This window comes from Sparus aurata, chromosome 13 (genome assembly GCF_900880675.1).
Source record: "Sparus aurata chromosome 13, fSpaAur1.1, whole genome shotgun sequence".
Classification (NCBI taxonomy): domain Eukaryota; kingdom Metazoa; phylum Chordata; class Actinopteri; order Spariformes; family Sparidae; genus Sparus; species Sparus aurata.
Genome location: NC_044199.1, coordinates 10,825,588 through 10,839,572, shown reverse-complemented (window position 1 = coordinate 10,839,572; position 13,985 = coordinate 10,825,588). Strand labels below are relative to the sequence as shown.

The 13,985-nt window shown below is 46.3% G+C and overlaps 1 protein-coding gene across 5 annotated transcripts in view; it reads right to left on the bottom strand.

The window, feature by feature from the left end:
• The window catches only part of nrg2a (neuregulin 2a), a 79,026-nt gene that overhangs the window by 51,124 nt on the left and 13,917 nt on the right, over nt 1-13,985 (bottom strand). Inside the window, exon 1 of one of the 5 annotated variants that reach the window (XM_030437747.1) lies at nt 8,452-8,699. The exons of 3 other annotated variants lie outside the window; for them this stretch is intronic. In XM_030437747.1, coding sequence (XP_030293607.1) covers nt 8,452-8,611 — 160 coding nt within the window. In that variant the 5' untranslated portion in view covers nt 8,612-8,699. Of the gene's footprint in view, nt 1-3,380; nt 3,696-8,451; nt 8,700-13,985 lie in introns of those variants that run through there. One more of the 5 variants, XM_030437748.1, reaches the window with a different exon arrangement.

Genomic DNA, 13,985 nt, shown 5'->3' with positions numbered 1-13,985 from the left:
ACTAATTATCAGCACCCTCAGTACACACGCAAACCCAGCCGCACAAAAAAAATAACTTGTTGTGTCTTGACATAAGACGAGATGGATGGAGGAAGTTTATGAATTATAACATCACTACCAGCAGAAGCACATTTATGTAGGTCAGGCGAACTGTACAGGGATTTCTAACTACTAGGTGAAAAAAGAGACACAAATATTCGTGTTGTATTGTGCTGATGACAGATTTGATGGAATGCCTGTAGCATTTTCTTCTCCTTGTCTTATTCATAAGAAAGACAACAAGGTTTCTCATATCTTCCGTCCCTCGGGTGTCTTTTTCTTTCCAACGAGGACCAACATTTTGGCACCCGTGTCTTTATTAGGGTCTTCAGAGGTTTTCCCTTTCTAACCCTGAGCCTGTTTCATTAGAAAAAAATCATGCAACACTCTTTAAAGAGTGTCAAGTTTCAGCCACATTACACATAACTTAACTAAATGGAAATCATCACGTAGCAACGCAGCAGCAGAACGCCCAGATTTAAAATATTCTAGTCCAAATTCTGGAGACATCGTAACCAGAGAAAAGGCAATTATAGCTGAGAAATACCTGCTGTGTCTCCTTAAATACATGTGGGAAACTACGTTTTCAGAGAACACAAGGCAGACAATACTGTCTTGTTTCTGTTAGTGATGGATGGCTGGCAGTCTAACGACCTCTGACGATCGCTCACGGGCTAGATTACATACAATTATGTTTTGACACACCTCATCCACAAAAGCACATGTACACATACATGCGTACAGGGTACATACTGTATGATCCACAATGCAGATGAATTAGTCCTAAACAGTGTTTTCAGCGGCATTTAAAAACCAGTGAAGAACCAGCGATTTGAATGTCTCATTTGCCTTCACACTGTAGGTCATACGGAGGCATTAACATTCATTTAAGACTGTTTTATAATCAGTTAATATCAGTTAAAAGTTCCTTGTAGTACCTTTCAAACACAAAACCTGATCTCAAATTGTTCATAAATTGCCTTTTCTTTTGTTAGACTTTCAGTTTGTTCTTTAAGGTCCAGCGTGCAGGATTTAATGATATTGACTGCAACCAACTGAACACACCTCGTCTCATTCTCAGCTAAGGTGGCCGCTAAAAAAGGCAAAAGGCCCTCTTTCAAGCCAGCGAAGTACTTTGTTACATTCAAGCGGTGTGGGTTTATCGATATCTTCCAGCAAAACCATATACTGAACATAAGATCAGCCTGCCTGGCAGCCTGTTAGCCTATTTGCACATAATAGCACACAGGCTAACATAAAGAAAGACATGAGCCACTCCACATTTATCCGTCTTAGTACATTCTACTACATTTTATGCATCTGTGCCACTCGGTTAGCACGGCAGCAAAGCCAGTCAGCTAGCTAAAAGATCCTTGATTATCTTTTAAGCGCCCACAACAAAGGTAACAAACAGAAACCTATGATGTTGTGAACATGCCTACTCATTTAATAGGTTTTAATTAACAGCTAAATTAAGTGTAGCTGCACTGGTTGTGCAGACTTGTTATCAGATTTAAAATTCTTTTGAACGTGTTTTTCTAATAAACCGCATCCTCAACAAAGTAATGTCAGTCGCGGGTAATTATAAGCTGGAAACCGGTATCTAGGTGCCAGATCAGACTGTCATACTGGGTGGCCGATCCAACCCCAAAAGCGTTGTCTGGTTCCTCTTTTTTTTTTTTTTTTGTATCTTCAATGACCCATTTTGGTGCTTCAGGCCCAGAACACACCTGACGCGGTGCCTGAAGACCCCTGCAGACACAACAGGCGTGACCCGGCAGCGTGTCTTCATTTTGACCTACTTTGAAAGCTCCATTTCCACAATGGGGTAGGCACATAGTTTCACACAGGTTACCCACTTAGTCAGTGTTGCGATAAATCAAAAGCGGGGTCTCACTTTCAGTTGCATAATGACGATTCCAGATCAGATTATCGTGCTCTGGATACATGAGGGCGGCAAAGATACAGTTACATGGCAAAAGCATCTCGGTCAAATTCAACAATAGACGAGTAAAGTTTATTTTCATTGTCGTTCTGTTGAAAGGTAGAGAACCAGAATGTGTTCAGCACACGCAGCTCTTCTCCGTGTGTGCGGCAGCTGCGCGCTTTCATTATCAAAGATGCTAAATCTTTTTTCTGCAAGCACTTCATGTCCAGTGCCGTACGGGGAGCTATTCATCTTACGTGTTTATAGATCGCAATCAAACCTGGAATGAATAAGCGGTCATTATTTATATATTAAACTTTCACAGGTAATAAAACTAGCAAATTAGCACCTCCTGATGCCAAAAACCCCTTCACTAGCACATTTAAGCTGGAAAAGGCGCAATTCGAATACTTCGCAAAAAAAAAAAAAATCTACAAAGCTAAACCCAGTCTTGAGGGTTATCTGTTGGAAGCTGGCAGAGATGACATCAGCAGGTACAAAATGGCTCCCGCCATCATGAGATGCTTTCGAAGATACAGTATCTGATCCAACCAAGAGTGACACGCGGTAGCTAAGGCGATAATAATGGTATTGTCCTTAAAGTGTCACTAAAACGGGGGCTGGGCTTCCCCATGACCTGAGGTCAAACTACAGTGACATGCCTCAGCTTGTAGGATCCTCCAGTGAACAGGCACATTGCTACGTCTGTAACTCCGAAATACAAGCTAAAGCTTCCATACTATTCCGATGTCAAAGGAGGTTCCAGCAAGAAACACGCACTCTCATGTTGGATGACTCACCACGGACTGAGAATTAAAGCGATTAAAGCCGCTGTGTAACTGCTGAATTATTAAACCTGTCAGAAAGTGCGTAATGACTACATTGTACTCCGCTATACAAACATTACTCTGTGATAAAAACTGTTGAAAAAAAACGACTACTTCTCTTTCAAACCTGTGATATGTGGCGGAGGGTCGGATCAAACAAGACCATGCGATGACTTAAAGACTTAAAAAGCACATTGACTCCAAGTCATAAGAGCTCATAATACAACTGTATTTTGGCTCTCGTGACGCCCACAGCTTGTTTGGCTGATACTTTAAAGTTTCAGTTGATTTTGTACACAAGTCATATCGTTTGACTCCCCTACGGTCCAAGAGAGATGTGCCTCTACACGCTGTCCACATCAGGAGACCAGTCCATGTGACAACCTAGCGGCAAGCTTTGACAAGCCAAGGGGATACTTACTCTGTCCCACACTTCCGTGACACAGTAACACAACCATAATCTCCCTCTTTTTCTTCTCTCCAAGTCTCTCTCTCACTCTGTCTCACTCTAACACACACACACACACATAAATGTACATTTATATACATAAAATGCTACACAGAAGCCACCTTTAATTCCATTTTACCTGTAGTGGGATCGCCCTCTTTCTCCTTCTGTCCTTTCTTACCCCCCTTCTTTCTCCCTTTCCTTTCTTTCCTCTTGTTCTCCGTCATGCTGTCAGAAGAAAGTAAATCCTCTCAGGAGTCGACTCAGGGAAAAAAAAAAACAGGTAGTCCTATTGGGAAAGTGTGGCAAGTGGGCACCACCAGACTCTGAGCCTTAGTTAGAGTGTCTCTCCTCCTATATAGACTCACACCAATCAAGCACAGCAAAGGGAACCACCTACTCACAGCAGGGCAGAGGGAGAGAGAGAGAGAGAGAGAGAGAGAGAGAGGGAAAGAGGAAGGGAGGGAGAGGGAGAGAGAGGGAGGGAGGGAGGAAGCAGGGAGAAAAATAGGGAGAGAAAGGTAGAGAGGCACTGCTCAAGTGACTAAGAGGGGAAAAGTGAGAGAATACAGTGGGAGGGAGGGAAGAAAGAGGGAGGGAGTGAGGAAGGCATTTCCCATTGCTTTAAGGCAATCAACTGTTCCCTTACTGGATCTATCCGATAAGCAGTGGCTCTTCCAGGTCCTGCAGCAACCAGAACGATCCTAAGGCGTCCACACAAAAGTCTGAAGTTGGCCGTTTGGTGCCCCATGGCCTCACTCTGTTGCCAACTCTACCTCGGGAGCATCTCCTCCTTTAATGACCCGTGCAAAAGTGGAGCGGGGACCACTTAAGCTGTCCCCTCTGCGCTCGCTGACCCCACCCAGATAATCCCGCAGACCTGCCCTTGCCAGGTTGATGTCGGTGGGGGTCCCAAAACACTTCACATCTGGTTGAGATTTGCTGAGCGCAGATCGCGTGGATACATGCGAGAGAGAAGCGATGTGTGAGGTGCCGAATGTCAGATCGCAATCTGTGATAGACTGATTGTTTTTTTAAAAAATGACAAAATTTTCTATGGCTTCCCCCCTCCGGCTGTGCCCCTTCCTCAGCCCTCTTGTCTGTCAGTCTCCCCCACCCCCCTCCCCTTTCGGTGCTACAGGGCGAGTTCCAGCAATTCTGTGGTTGAAGCTCTCTCTTTCACCGTCGCTGTTGGCCAGGTGTCATCAATGTCCACGCAGCAATAAGGATTTGGGGCGCCGTTAAAATAAGATTTATGACACCAGACCCTGGCCTTCTGAGAATAAGTCAAATTTAACTTCTGAAAGGTGAGTGGGCAGCTCACCTTTGCTTACCTCCAGTATTTCTATGTTTCTGCAGACTTGGCAGAAATTAAATAGAGAGCACAGAACTTTCTCAAAGGGGACATATTATGCCCTTTTTTCACTTTCACACTTTTATTTTGGCTTACTTCTAGTATAGGTGTACATAGTCTATTGCTCAAAAAACACATTGGTTTTCTCATTCTGTCCAGTGCAGCAGCACTGTATTCCCCCCTCTGTCTAAAACGCTCTGTTTTAGTTCCTGTCTCTTTAAGGCCCCCCTTCCTGAATACCCAGTCTCCTTCTATTGGTCAGCACTGCTAACAACAATAGAGCCGATCTGCTAAATTAGTTCTTATGTGCAAAATTAGTCTGCTAGTCATAAACTACGCAAATGTGTGACATTCTGTTGCAGTGTGATGTCACAAAGTCACGGAATTAAAGGCGGGACTAGTGACGAGGCGTTTCAGGAGTTTTCAGTGGGAGAGAGGAGCTTCTGTTTGTGCGGACCTTGACCTTTTTAACTTTCAAGATCTTTTACATGCATGAGAATCTTAATAAAACACCAAAGGAAAGGCAAAAAACAAAAAAATAGCATTATAGGTCTCTTTAAAGGTGCATTACGTAGTTTTCAGAATACTTTCATTGACTGATTTGTATGCCTAAACTAACTAACTAAACAAACTCTCTTCCTTTCCATGACAGAATCAACTGAATCCACAAAGTGGCCTTAAAGGCCAACGCAATTTAATACTGTTTTACTCTGTTTATGTTTGGCTGACCCTGACACTTTTCTAGCTTCAAACTGTGTTCCAGTGAGTTTGTAATATTACCTCAGTGATACTGTAAATATTAACACTTTGAGTTTGAATTTCCTCTCCAAATACGTAGCGCTCCTTTAAAGTGTCGACCGACTTCCTGCCCGACTTTTACATGTGAGGATGCGTTACTCAGGTTTGTGTGGAACTATATCTAATGCAGACACACCCTTAACAACAACAACCGAACAACAACAACGATGCGGCTAATCTGTTTATCTTCATTCGACATAGCCCAAAGTGCGGCTATGCAATGATCACAGCATTATCTTAAGCTGCAATATCAAAGTAAGGTTTTCTAATTTCATGCTGCCTGAACTCCACTGTCCTGTTAAGTGGCAACAAAAGAGTGACTCTCAATGAAACTCGTGCGTTACAAAAAAGAAATCTGCGGATGAGTCATCTGCGGGGCCCTCCCGGGGTTTGTCTCAGTCCAGCCCTCGGAGGATTCTCAACATGTCCTGGGAGGAGGAGGAGGCGGCGGCAGCAGCATGGACTGCATGGGGGCAGCAAATGGGTCACGACAGGTCAGCGCATTCTATAGTATAACCCTCATCTGTGGGCAAAAAGGGGTCAAATCGAGGCCAAGGTCTGACACACCGATCAAGTCCAATGTGCTGCTTTTCCTGCTTGAAAAACGACCTGCTTGGCCCTCTCTCCTCACCTCTCCTCTCCTGCTTGCGGTTGTGCTCGATGAGCTAATCTGTCAGCAGAGGCAACTGAGGACTGGCAGGGGCTACACAGCGTGTCAGGGAGCTGCCCCTGCCGTCCTATTCCAACCCCCCCCACCTCCCACCCAACCCTCAACACTCACTTCCTCCTCTACAGTCCGACAAGACGAGACTCGTTCCCAGGCGCTGTGTGTGTCTGTGGGTGGGCACGCGGTTTATGAATGTGTCAGAAAAGTGAGTATTTGTGACGTCAGGGCGAAAAAGAAATGCGAGTTTCGGGATGATGGGCTGGGAGTAGATTTAGTGCAGGATTGTGGAAGTCTTGAGGGCAGAGCCGTGCAGGACGCAAATCGGCGATGAGTTAAATTTGGCTGACAACAGTTGTGAGGGGCTACAACCGTGGGAGTGTCGTGAGCACGTTAACCTTTGGGATACAACAGACATCAATATGTCAGGGTTTTGCAAACTTGCTGAAAATATTTTCTAAAATTTGGAATGTTGCGGTTTCGGATGAGTTTCATGATGACAACCTGCCACGACTGTGTCCAAGTTGCAGAATCACATAAAAAAAACATGGCTATACACAATACAGGGGGAGTCACTGTGGACTTTATACTGTAAGAAAATCTGTTTTTTGGCAGCAGGATTATGTTGGGCAAGTTTTTGTGTGCGAGCTTGCGGAGTGCAACTAGAGACTGAAATGGACTACCAGACACAAACATGGTCATGGACATGTGCATCTAGATCTCTTTCTCTTTCTTCTAGTCTACTCTAAAGAATCTGCTGTTTTTCAACAGTCGTGGGCCGTCCTTGGATCAGGGTCTGGAGGTGGAGTGGCACACAGTAGGCCAGTGTGGGAGGAGAATGACTTGAAGAGCACATCCAAAAAAGTAAAAAAAAAAAAAAAAAATGGAGGGAGCCAACCCCTTAAAGTTCTGACATGGATCCTTTGTATGCCCTGCTCATAAATGCTTCACAGGCCCCATCTCTGCCTGCCTCCTAATCCCTCCTCGCGCTGCCCCCCGAAAAAAGGGGTGACAGCTTTCCTGTATGATGGAGCTGAGCAACGGCATACCTGCACATCATCACGTTGATTCTGCTCAACAGCACTCCTGCCCTTTCACCGGCACGAGAGTTTATCTTTTTGGACATAATGGCTTTAAACAGCCATTAGGTTGTGTTGTTTACATCTGTCGGCGTTTTCGCCAACAAAGTGTATATGGGTGCGGGGACGGGGGAGCTTTAAGTAGGGGATAGTGCCTGCTTTTTAAACACATGCCTGTAGTCTTGACTCTCAGAGGTGAGACAAGGGCAATGGGGGGCTGGTGGTGGTGGGGGGCAGCCTCTGAGAGAAACGGAGGATGAACGGAAAAAGGAGAGGCGAGGACAGAGGGTAAAAAGTGCAGAAAGAGAGATTTGGCGAGTGGAGATAACGTCCTCTTCATCAGATGACAGAAAGCTGCCCCACCTGCTGATATTCACCTTTTTACCGAGGCATCTGCTTGCTCAGCTGACTGCGCACCGAGGCGCGTTGGCTGCCCGGCGACTGAAACGCACAGCAGTTGTAAGTACAGACCAAGGAGACTGCGTAAAAAAAACCACACACACATTTCTATGCATTAACGACACCTCCGTGGTCTTTGCTGCTGACCAATGCATGTGCTGTGAGTGTCTGCGTGAATGACGGGTGGAAAAGATTAATAATCGGTGACGAGACACTGAAGACTTATGTCACCGGGTGGGCTGGCAAATCCCCCCCCACACACACACACACTCTCAAAGAGAGACACAACACGAATCGGAGCCAGTGACATCTGGAGGCCTGAGGAAGGGGGCTATTTTTTTTTCCTTCAAGGTCAGCTCAGCCAAGGTCAGCTGGAATTCCAAAATCTGAGTGTTGCTAATGACTCTGCTCGGCAACAGCTGAGATCAGGATCACACAGAGAGAGAGAGAGAGAGAGAGACGTTCGCTGCTTTATTTACAACAGAATGGATCAACAGATTTTTAATAAAAAAAATAAAATTTCTCCCGCATCTTTACGGAGAGAGCTGCTCGACAAAATCAAAGAGGAGCAGCACGGAAGAATTAAGTGTTGAACAAGGAAGTGATCCTGGGTGGATTCGGCTCTTTGACGTTTCCGCAGCACATAGCTGTCGCCATGGTAACCACAGTCTTAAGGGTAGCAACTGGAGTATGTGAGGGAGAGAGAGAGAGATGTGGAAGGGCGGAGTGAGGATGAAAGGATGCAAGTGAGAAAGTGGGAGATAATGTGTAAGAAAATACAATAGGAGGAAGAGCGAGAGAGAGAGAGAGAGAGAGAGAGAGAGAGAGAGAGGCAGGAATAAAAAAAGAAAGGCAGGACGGGTAGAGACAGAGCGAAAGCTAAAAGGAAAAAACGGAGGGCGAGACAAAGACGCACCAGAGATAGAGGTATATATCCAGTGAGCAGCTGCAGCCCCGGCCACTGTGCATCGCTCCATAAGAGAGATGTCCATGAGTAAGCCGGTGCCAAGCCTGCCGGGAAAGCACTGCAGCAGCATCTCAGAGAGGGAGAGATGACAAACATCAGCACTGAGCATGCTCCGCTCTCAAGGCCACTGAGAAAATGAGATTTCAGCTCTTTAGCCTCTACAGTTTGTTCAGTTCTCCAGCTCTGTTCCCAGCCTCCATCTGTCACTATCCTGCTCCCCCCCACCCCCACCCCCACACACACCCACCCACTCCCCCCTCTTTTATACAGTGTATGTTTCTCCACGCTGGATGCAATGTGACTGATGTGTGTCCAGCGACTTGATTGATCCAAACGGCGACAGGCACCTCCCCAACACACACACACACACACACACACACACACACACACACTTATGGCCACTCGCTGACTCACATCGTGACAGGTTTGATTCGGTGGGGCTGAAGAGGGAACAAGAGATGAGCATAGCAACTCATCAGCCAATGGGGCATGATACTGCAATAACAGGCCAGCATACACACTCACACAGAGACACGCACGCACGCGCGCACGCACACCAGCCCTGTTGGCAGATGTGATCTCTGCGCCTCCCGAACTCTTACCGGTCGTCTTCCTCATCTGGACGGCTGCCAGAGCCGCTCTGTAAACGACAGCCATACATTTGTGTCAGACCTACAATTATGCTGATGTTGATTTATTTATTTCATTCTTTTTTTTTTCTTTTTTTTTTTGCCGCTCTTTGTGCTCGTTCTGCAGCCAGGCAGGCAGACATACAGACACACGCTTTTTTTTTTTTTTTTTTTCAGTTTTCATGACTGAAAATTGACGACTCTTTCTGGCACGAGTCGCAGTTATGTGATGAAGTGGGCGCCGAGGTGTGTTGGTGTGTGTGAGGACACGGTGTAGTTTGGGAAAAAAAAGCTGGAGAGGATGTCAATCGCCACTCAACTCTTCCACTCGGTCTAAAGTCCCGAACAGCGGGAAAATAAATTCTCTCCTCGCTGATGACACTCGGGAAAGTTTTCCATCAGAGTCGACGCACCTCGCTGTCTACACATCTTTCTTCTCTGACGACAAAGAGCCTCTCAATCGGACAATAATAGCTTATTGGGGCGATACAGAAATAGCGCAAACGTTCCTTTAATGACAGATGCTGTCTGAGTGTGACTTTGATTATCCTCTTAAATAAATTTTAAAAAATCCGCTCTATCTTCTTAAAGCTGCCTGATTGAATCTCTCGCTTATTCCTCTTTTTTTTCTTTTTTTTTTAAACGTACTTATTTTCCCTCTCTCTCTCTCTCTCTCTCCTGCCCGTCTCCCTTCCCTTCCCTTCCTCTTTTTTTTTTTTTTTTCTAAGGGAGAGATAAAGAGGTTTGCGCGACTGCGAGCAGATCGACTTGGAAGATAGAGGCTGGAAGCAGATCCCTCACTCCACCTCCTCACTCTGCTCTTTCTCTCCTCGCTCGCACCCAGATGAATAGACAAACAGTCTCCCACACGCGCTCACAGTTTATCAAACACACACCCACATAGAACCAGGTCTTCATGCAAACACATATGTGCGCTCTCACCAGAGAGAGCGCAACACGCACTCCATCTAAGTGTCCTCGGGCCGACAGAGTATACACTGTCATACTCGAAACACAAACAGAACCCCCTCAAACACGCACACAGGCGTACGCAAAAACACACACACACACACACACACACACACACAGGTGCATCCACATGTAAATAGAGCAGGAGCGCGTGGGTCATCGGTGCGTTCATAATGGACCTGTTTTCCACTCACGGTGTACCTCACACAAACCGTTTGCCCGTATTAAAAAAAAAGAAAAAAAAAGCGTACTTCATTTACGGAAGGGACTTTTCTTTTTTAAGACACCACATCTGAATCACAGAATAACACACCCGGCCCGCCGCCTGTGTGTTTTTTTCCATTGCGCACACGTTTTTCGCTGTAAAGCCAACTCACAACACTTGTGAGACCCCGTGTCACATGCCATGTTTGGATATCACTCTCCAAAGTCCGTTAAACACACGAGTCTTCATAAGAAGAAACGCTCAGAGCACGGCCGTGAGTGTTATCGTTTCATTGTCTGCACACGCACACTTGGACACACGACCAGTTTATTCGCTATCTTAATCTCAGGAAAGATTCAAACAAAAGAATGACTCCCCAACGGTGGCTGATTTGAAGCGAACCACTAACTGCACGAGTAAAGAAACATTTGGATTTGAATAAATCACCGCGAAAATTAATCGATCAATCGACTTTATAGACACGCTTAAAAAAAAAAAATCAATCCCCCGAACTGCAGAAATGTAAATCCGCTTGAGGGAAAACACGGGAAGGTTGTGCTCTTATCAGCACCCCCCCTTCAAAAACATGCGTGCATCCGCTCTCTGCTTTGCATTCTTCGCATCAAATCAAATTCCTTTTGCGCTCTGCACTTGTCCTTTATCTCCAGAATGTGCTCTTAGAGCAGCACAAACATGTCACAATGAGGACACTGTAAGGAGTTTCACACAAGAGTGAAACCAGCCTCTTTGTCGAATCATTTGCATTTCTGCTTTTGCCTCTCATGGCTGAGCTCGCGCTTATCAAGAGTCCGTCTTATCTCTTTTGTTTGTTTTCCACCAATGTAGGCTTTTCCTGGAAAACAGGCCACTACGCATGTGTGAGCTTAGATCATGCTTTGGCGGCATAAGCCCAGATCAAGGCGGTTCTCAAATTGAGTGATGCTTGATAAGTGGGCAAGAGAGTGGCCCCAGCTGACAGTGCCAGGATGGCCTCGCACTGGGCCTCTGGCAAGCCAGACATGGCTGACAGGAAGCCAGGACTGCGGTCGGGTCATCTCAGAGCGACAAGATGCCTGCGCAGGCCCACAAAAAACCTCTCCACCCCTCGAGAAGCAGTCAAATCCATCGCCAAAGTGCACCAGTGGCTGTCAGGCCTAGTACTGAGAAGGAGGTCAAAGCGAGCTGAGTCTTTAATAGCTCCAAATAGGCAAGCCACCGCCAGTATGAGCAGCTTACTGATGGAGGAGCGGTACCAAAGCTTGAGCCTAAAATCTAATAGTTGAGTTTTAGCCAACAGTGTATTGTGCTCCAAAAGCCACGTAGCACTAATGTAATACCAAAGCGTGTTTGTTCGGATGGAGGTGAACACAGGGGAGGACAGGTTAGTCTCAACTTGTGCAAAACCAAAGTCAAAGTTGTTTTTTGAAGACGAGCCATCGTTCTGTTGTATCATTCTTCCTGGTACATTTTGTGTTGTTTTGTAACTCTGGCTTGCCTACAGTAGTTTTCCTGGCCCATGGCCATTTGCAGTATGATAACTGCCTGCTCGCAAGCCTAATGTCGTGAGGACAACAAGGGGAATGAAAAGAAACATGCCTGGACAATGCGTAGCAAAAGCACACAATCCCAATAGATGTGATGGAGGAAAGAAGCGGAAACGGGGCTACGGGGCTCACAGTACAGGGACTTTCTGTAACGCTGATCTTACATGCACAACAGAGCTCTGCGAAGGAATGTTGCTTTCTCATTTAGGGTAAAACACCCCTCCGAGTTAAGGGGTATCAATATCACAAGGGGAGATATATTCTTCCTTTGTCTGCATTTGCTGCAGTGAGGTGATGGTGAGCGTGCTGGTCTGCGGGCCAGCTGGGACACATCTCAGTTCACCCATACACACACACACACACACACACACACACACACACAAGGCGCACGCACATTACTGAAGCTCGCTTTACGCTGCTCACTATCTTTCAACAACAAGCTGAGCAGGGACCAGACGGAAAGAGGTCCTATTTGTGCAGGAAGATAAATACACTTCTGCACCCAGTCCTGTCCCCTCCAGATTAGAGCAACACAATAATGAGCGGGAGCACCGGTGGAAGGTCAGAAGACAGCAAGGGTAAAGGATAGAGTAACAGCCGGCTAACAAAACACACGCCCACGCACGCAGGAGCAATCGCAGACGGACACGCACGCTTTTATCTTTAATTATCAGAACATTAAATAATCGTCTGAATTGGCAGCCGCACTTTTTGCCCCCTCGTGCTGCGGCTTTGCGTGCGAATTTAACCACTCAGGTGTGTTTACCTGCAGAGTTAGAGCATGTCCCTCATGAATATGGATGGAATACCTGTGGGCATTCACTATCTGTCGCCACCTCACCAGAATCATTCACTCTGGACAAGCTCCAGCTTCTTTACAACCCCGATGGCGTCACACTTCTTAGAAAACACAGACGGCAGGAAAGAGTCACAGTGGGTTTTTCTCAAGTGTCTGGTCATCTTGCAGTGGGACGCTGGTGAGCCGAAAATGTCTAAATATCCACACTACACACTGTAAATATTCAGGAATGAGTGTGTCTAGTTGTTTACAAGTTATTCATCTGTGAGTCAGCAGTGTCATAAGCTTATATCAACTCCTCCTCGGCGTTACGTTCGGGATGGTGACGCTCGAACCGCGGACCGCAGGAATCAGGCAGTTCCTCTCCTCGCTGCCGCGAACGCATGTTTTCTGTCACTCCAGCCGGAGCAAACCTTCCGAGACTTGCTCCGCTGTTTTTTTAGGGGGGAAACGTGATTTTCTCCTGGTCCACTTCCAAACGCAGTGAAACAAGCCATTCCATTCTGTTTAAACTCTTTTCATGTTAAGACACACATCAATCCACACCTTCAACATACCTGAGGAAACAAACCTTCTCTCAGGATATGTACTGTGTGTGTGGGGCGAACATGGCCGGACACGTCCCTTAAACACACCGGGAGGCGCCCAGCAGGAGTGCCGGCAGCCCCTCTTTTCAACACTTCAGCATGCTGCACACAAACACAGTTGCCCTTCCCATGGTCCTTTTGTTCCCTATCGTTCTGTTGGAGTTCCTGTCATGGACACTGTCAGCTTTCTCTGGACATTTATAACTGACAGTTAATATTCACACTTTCAGGCAAACACTCTCTTCGATGCATGACTTTCCCCCCCCCCCCTCCAGCACAAACGTGGCGCTGATCGGGCTCGAATCACTGCGCAAATGCAGGCGAGCTCCTGAAACTAGCCATCTCACAAGTGACGCAGGGAAAAAAAACATGCATATGCTTGCCGAACCCAGAATTATAGCAAATGCACTATACAGAAATTCAGACAATTACCCAAAGAATAACACACCCAAGCACCGACAAGCATGTGCACAGACCCGGGGTAGAAATGTTCCCGCATTGATTGCATTCCTTATGAAACCCTCTGAAGCAAAACTCAGTTAACTTGATGCGGACGAATAAAACTGGAAGAGACCAGTTTCAGTTTATGTGCGCTTTAAAAGGGGGTTGTGAAGATACCACTTGGAGTATATGCATGATTTTGGAACGTAACATAAAGAAGCATGCCGGTCCCGACGTCAAAACTTGTTTACCGCAACTTCAAAAGACGTCTTAAAGGCTGTTGTGTCTGCAATAAAACCGTGACGCAAC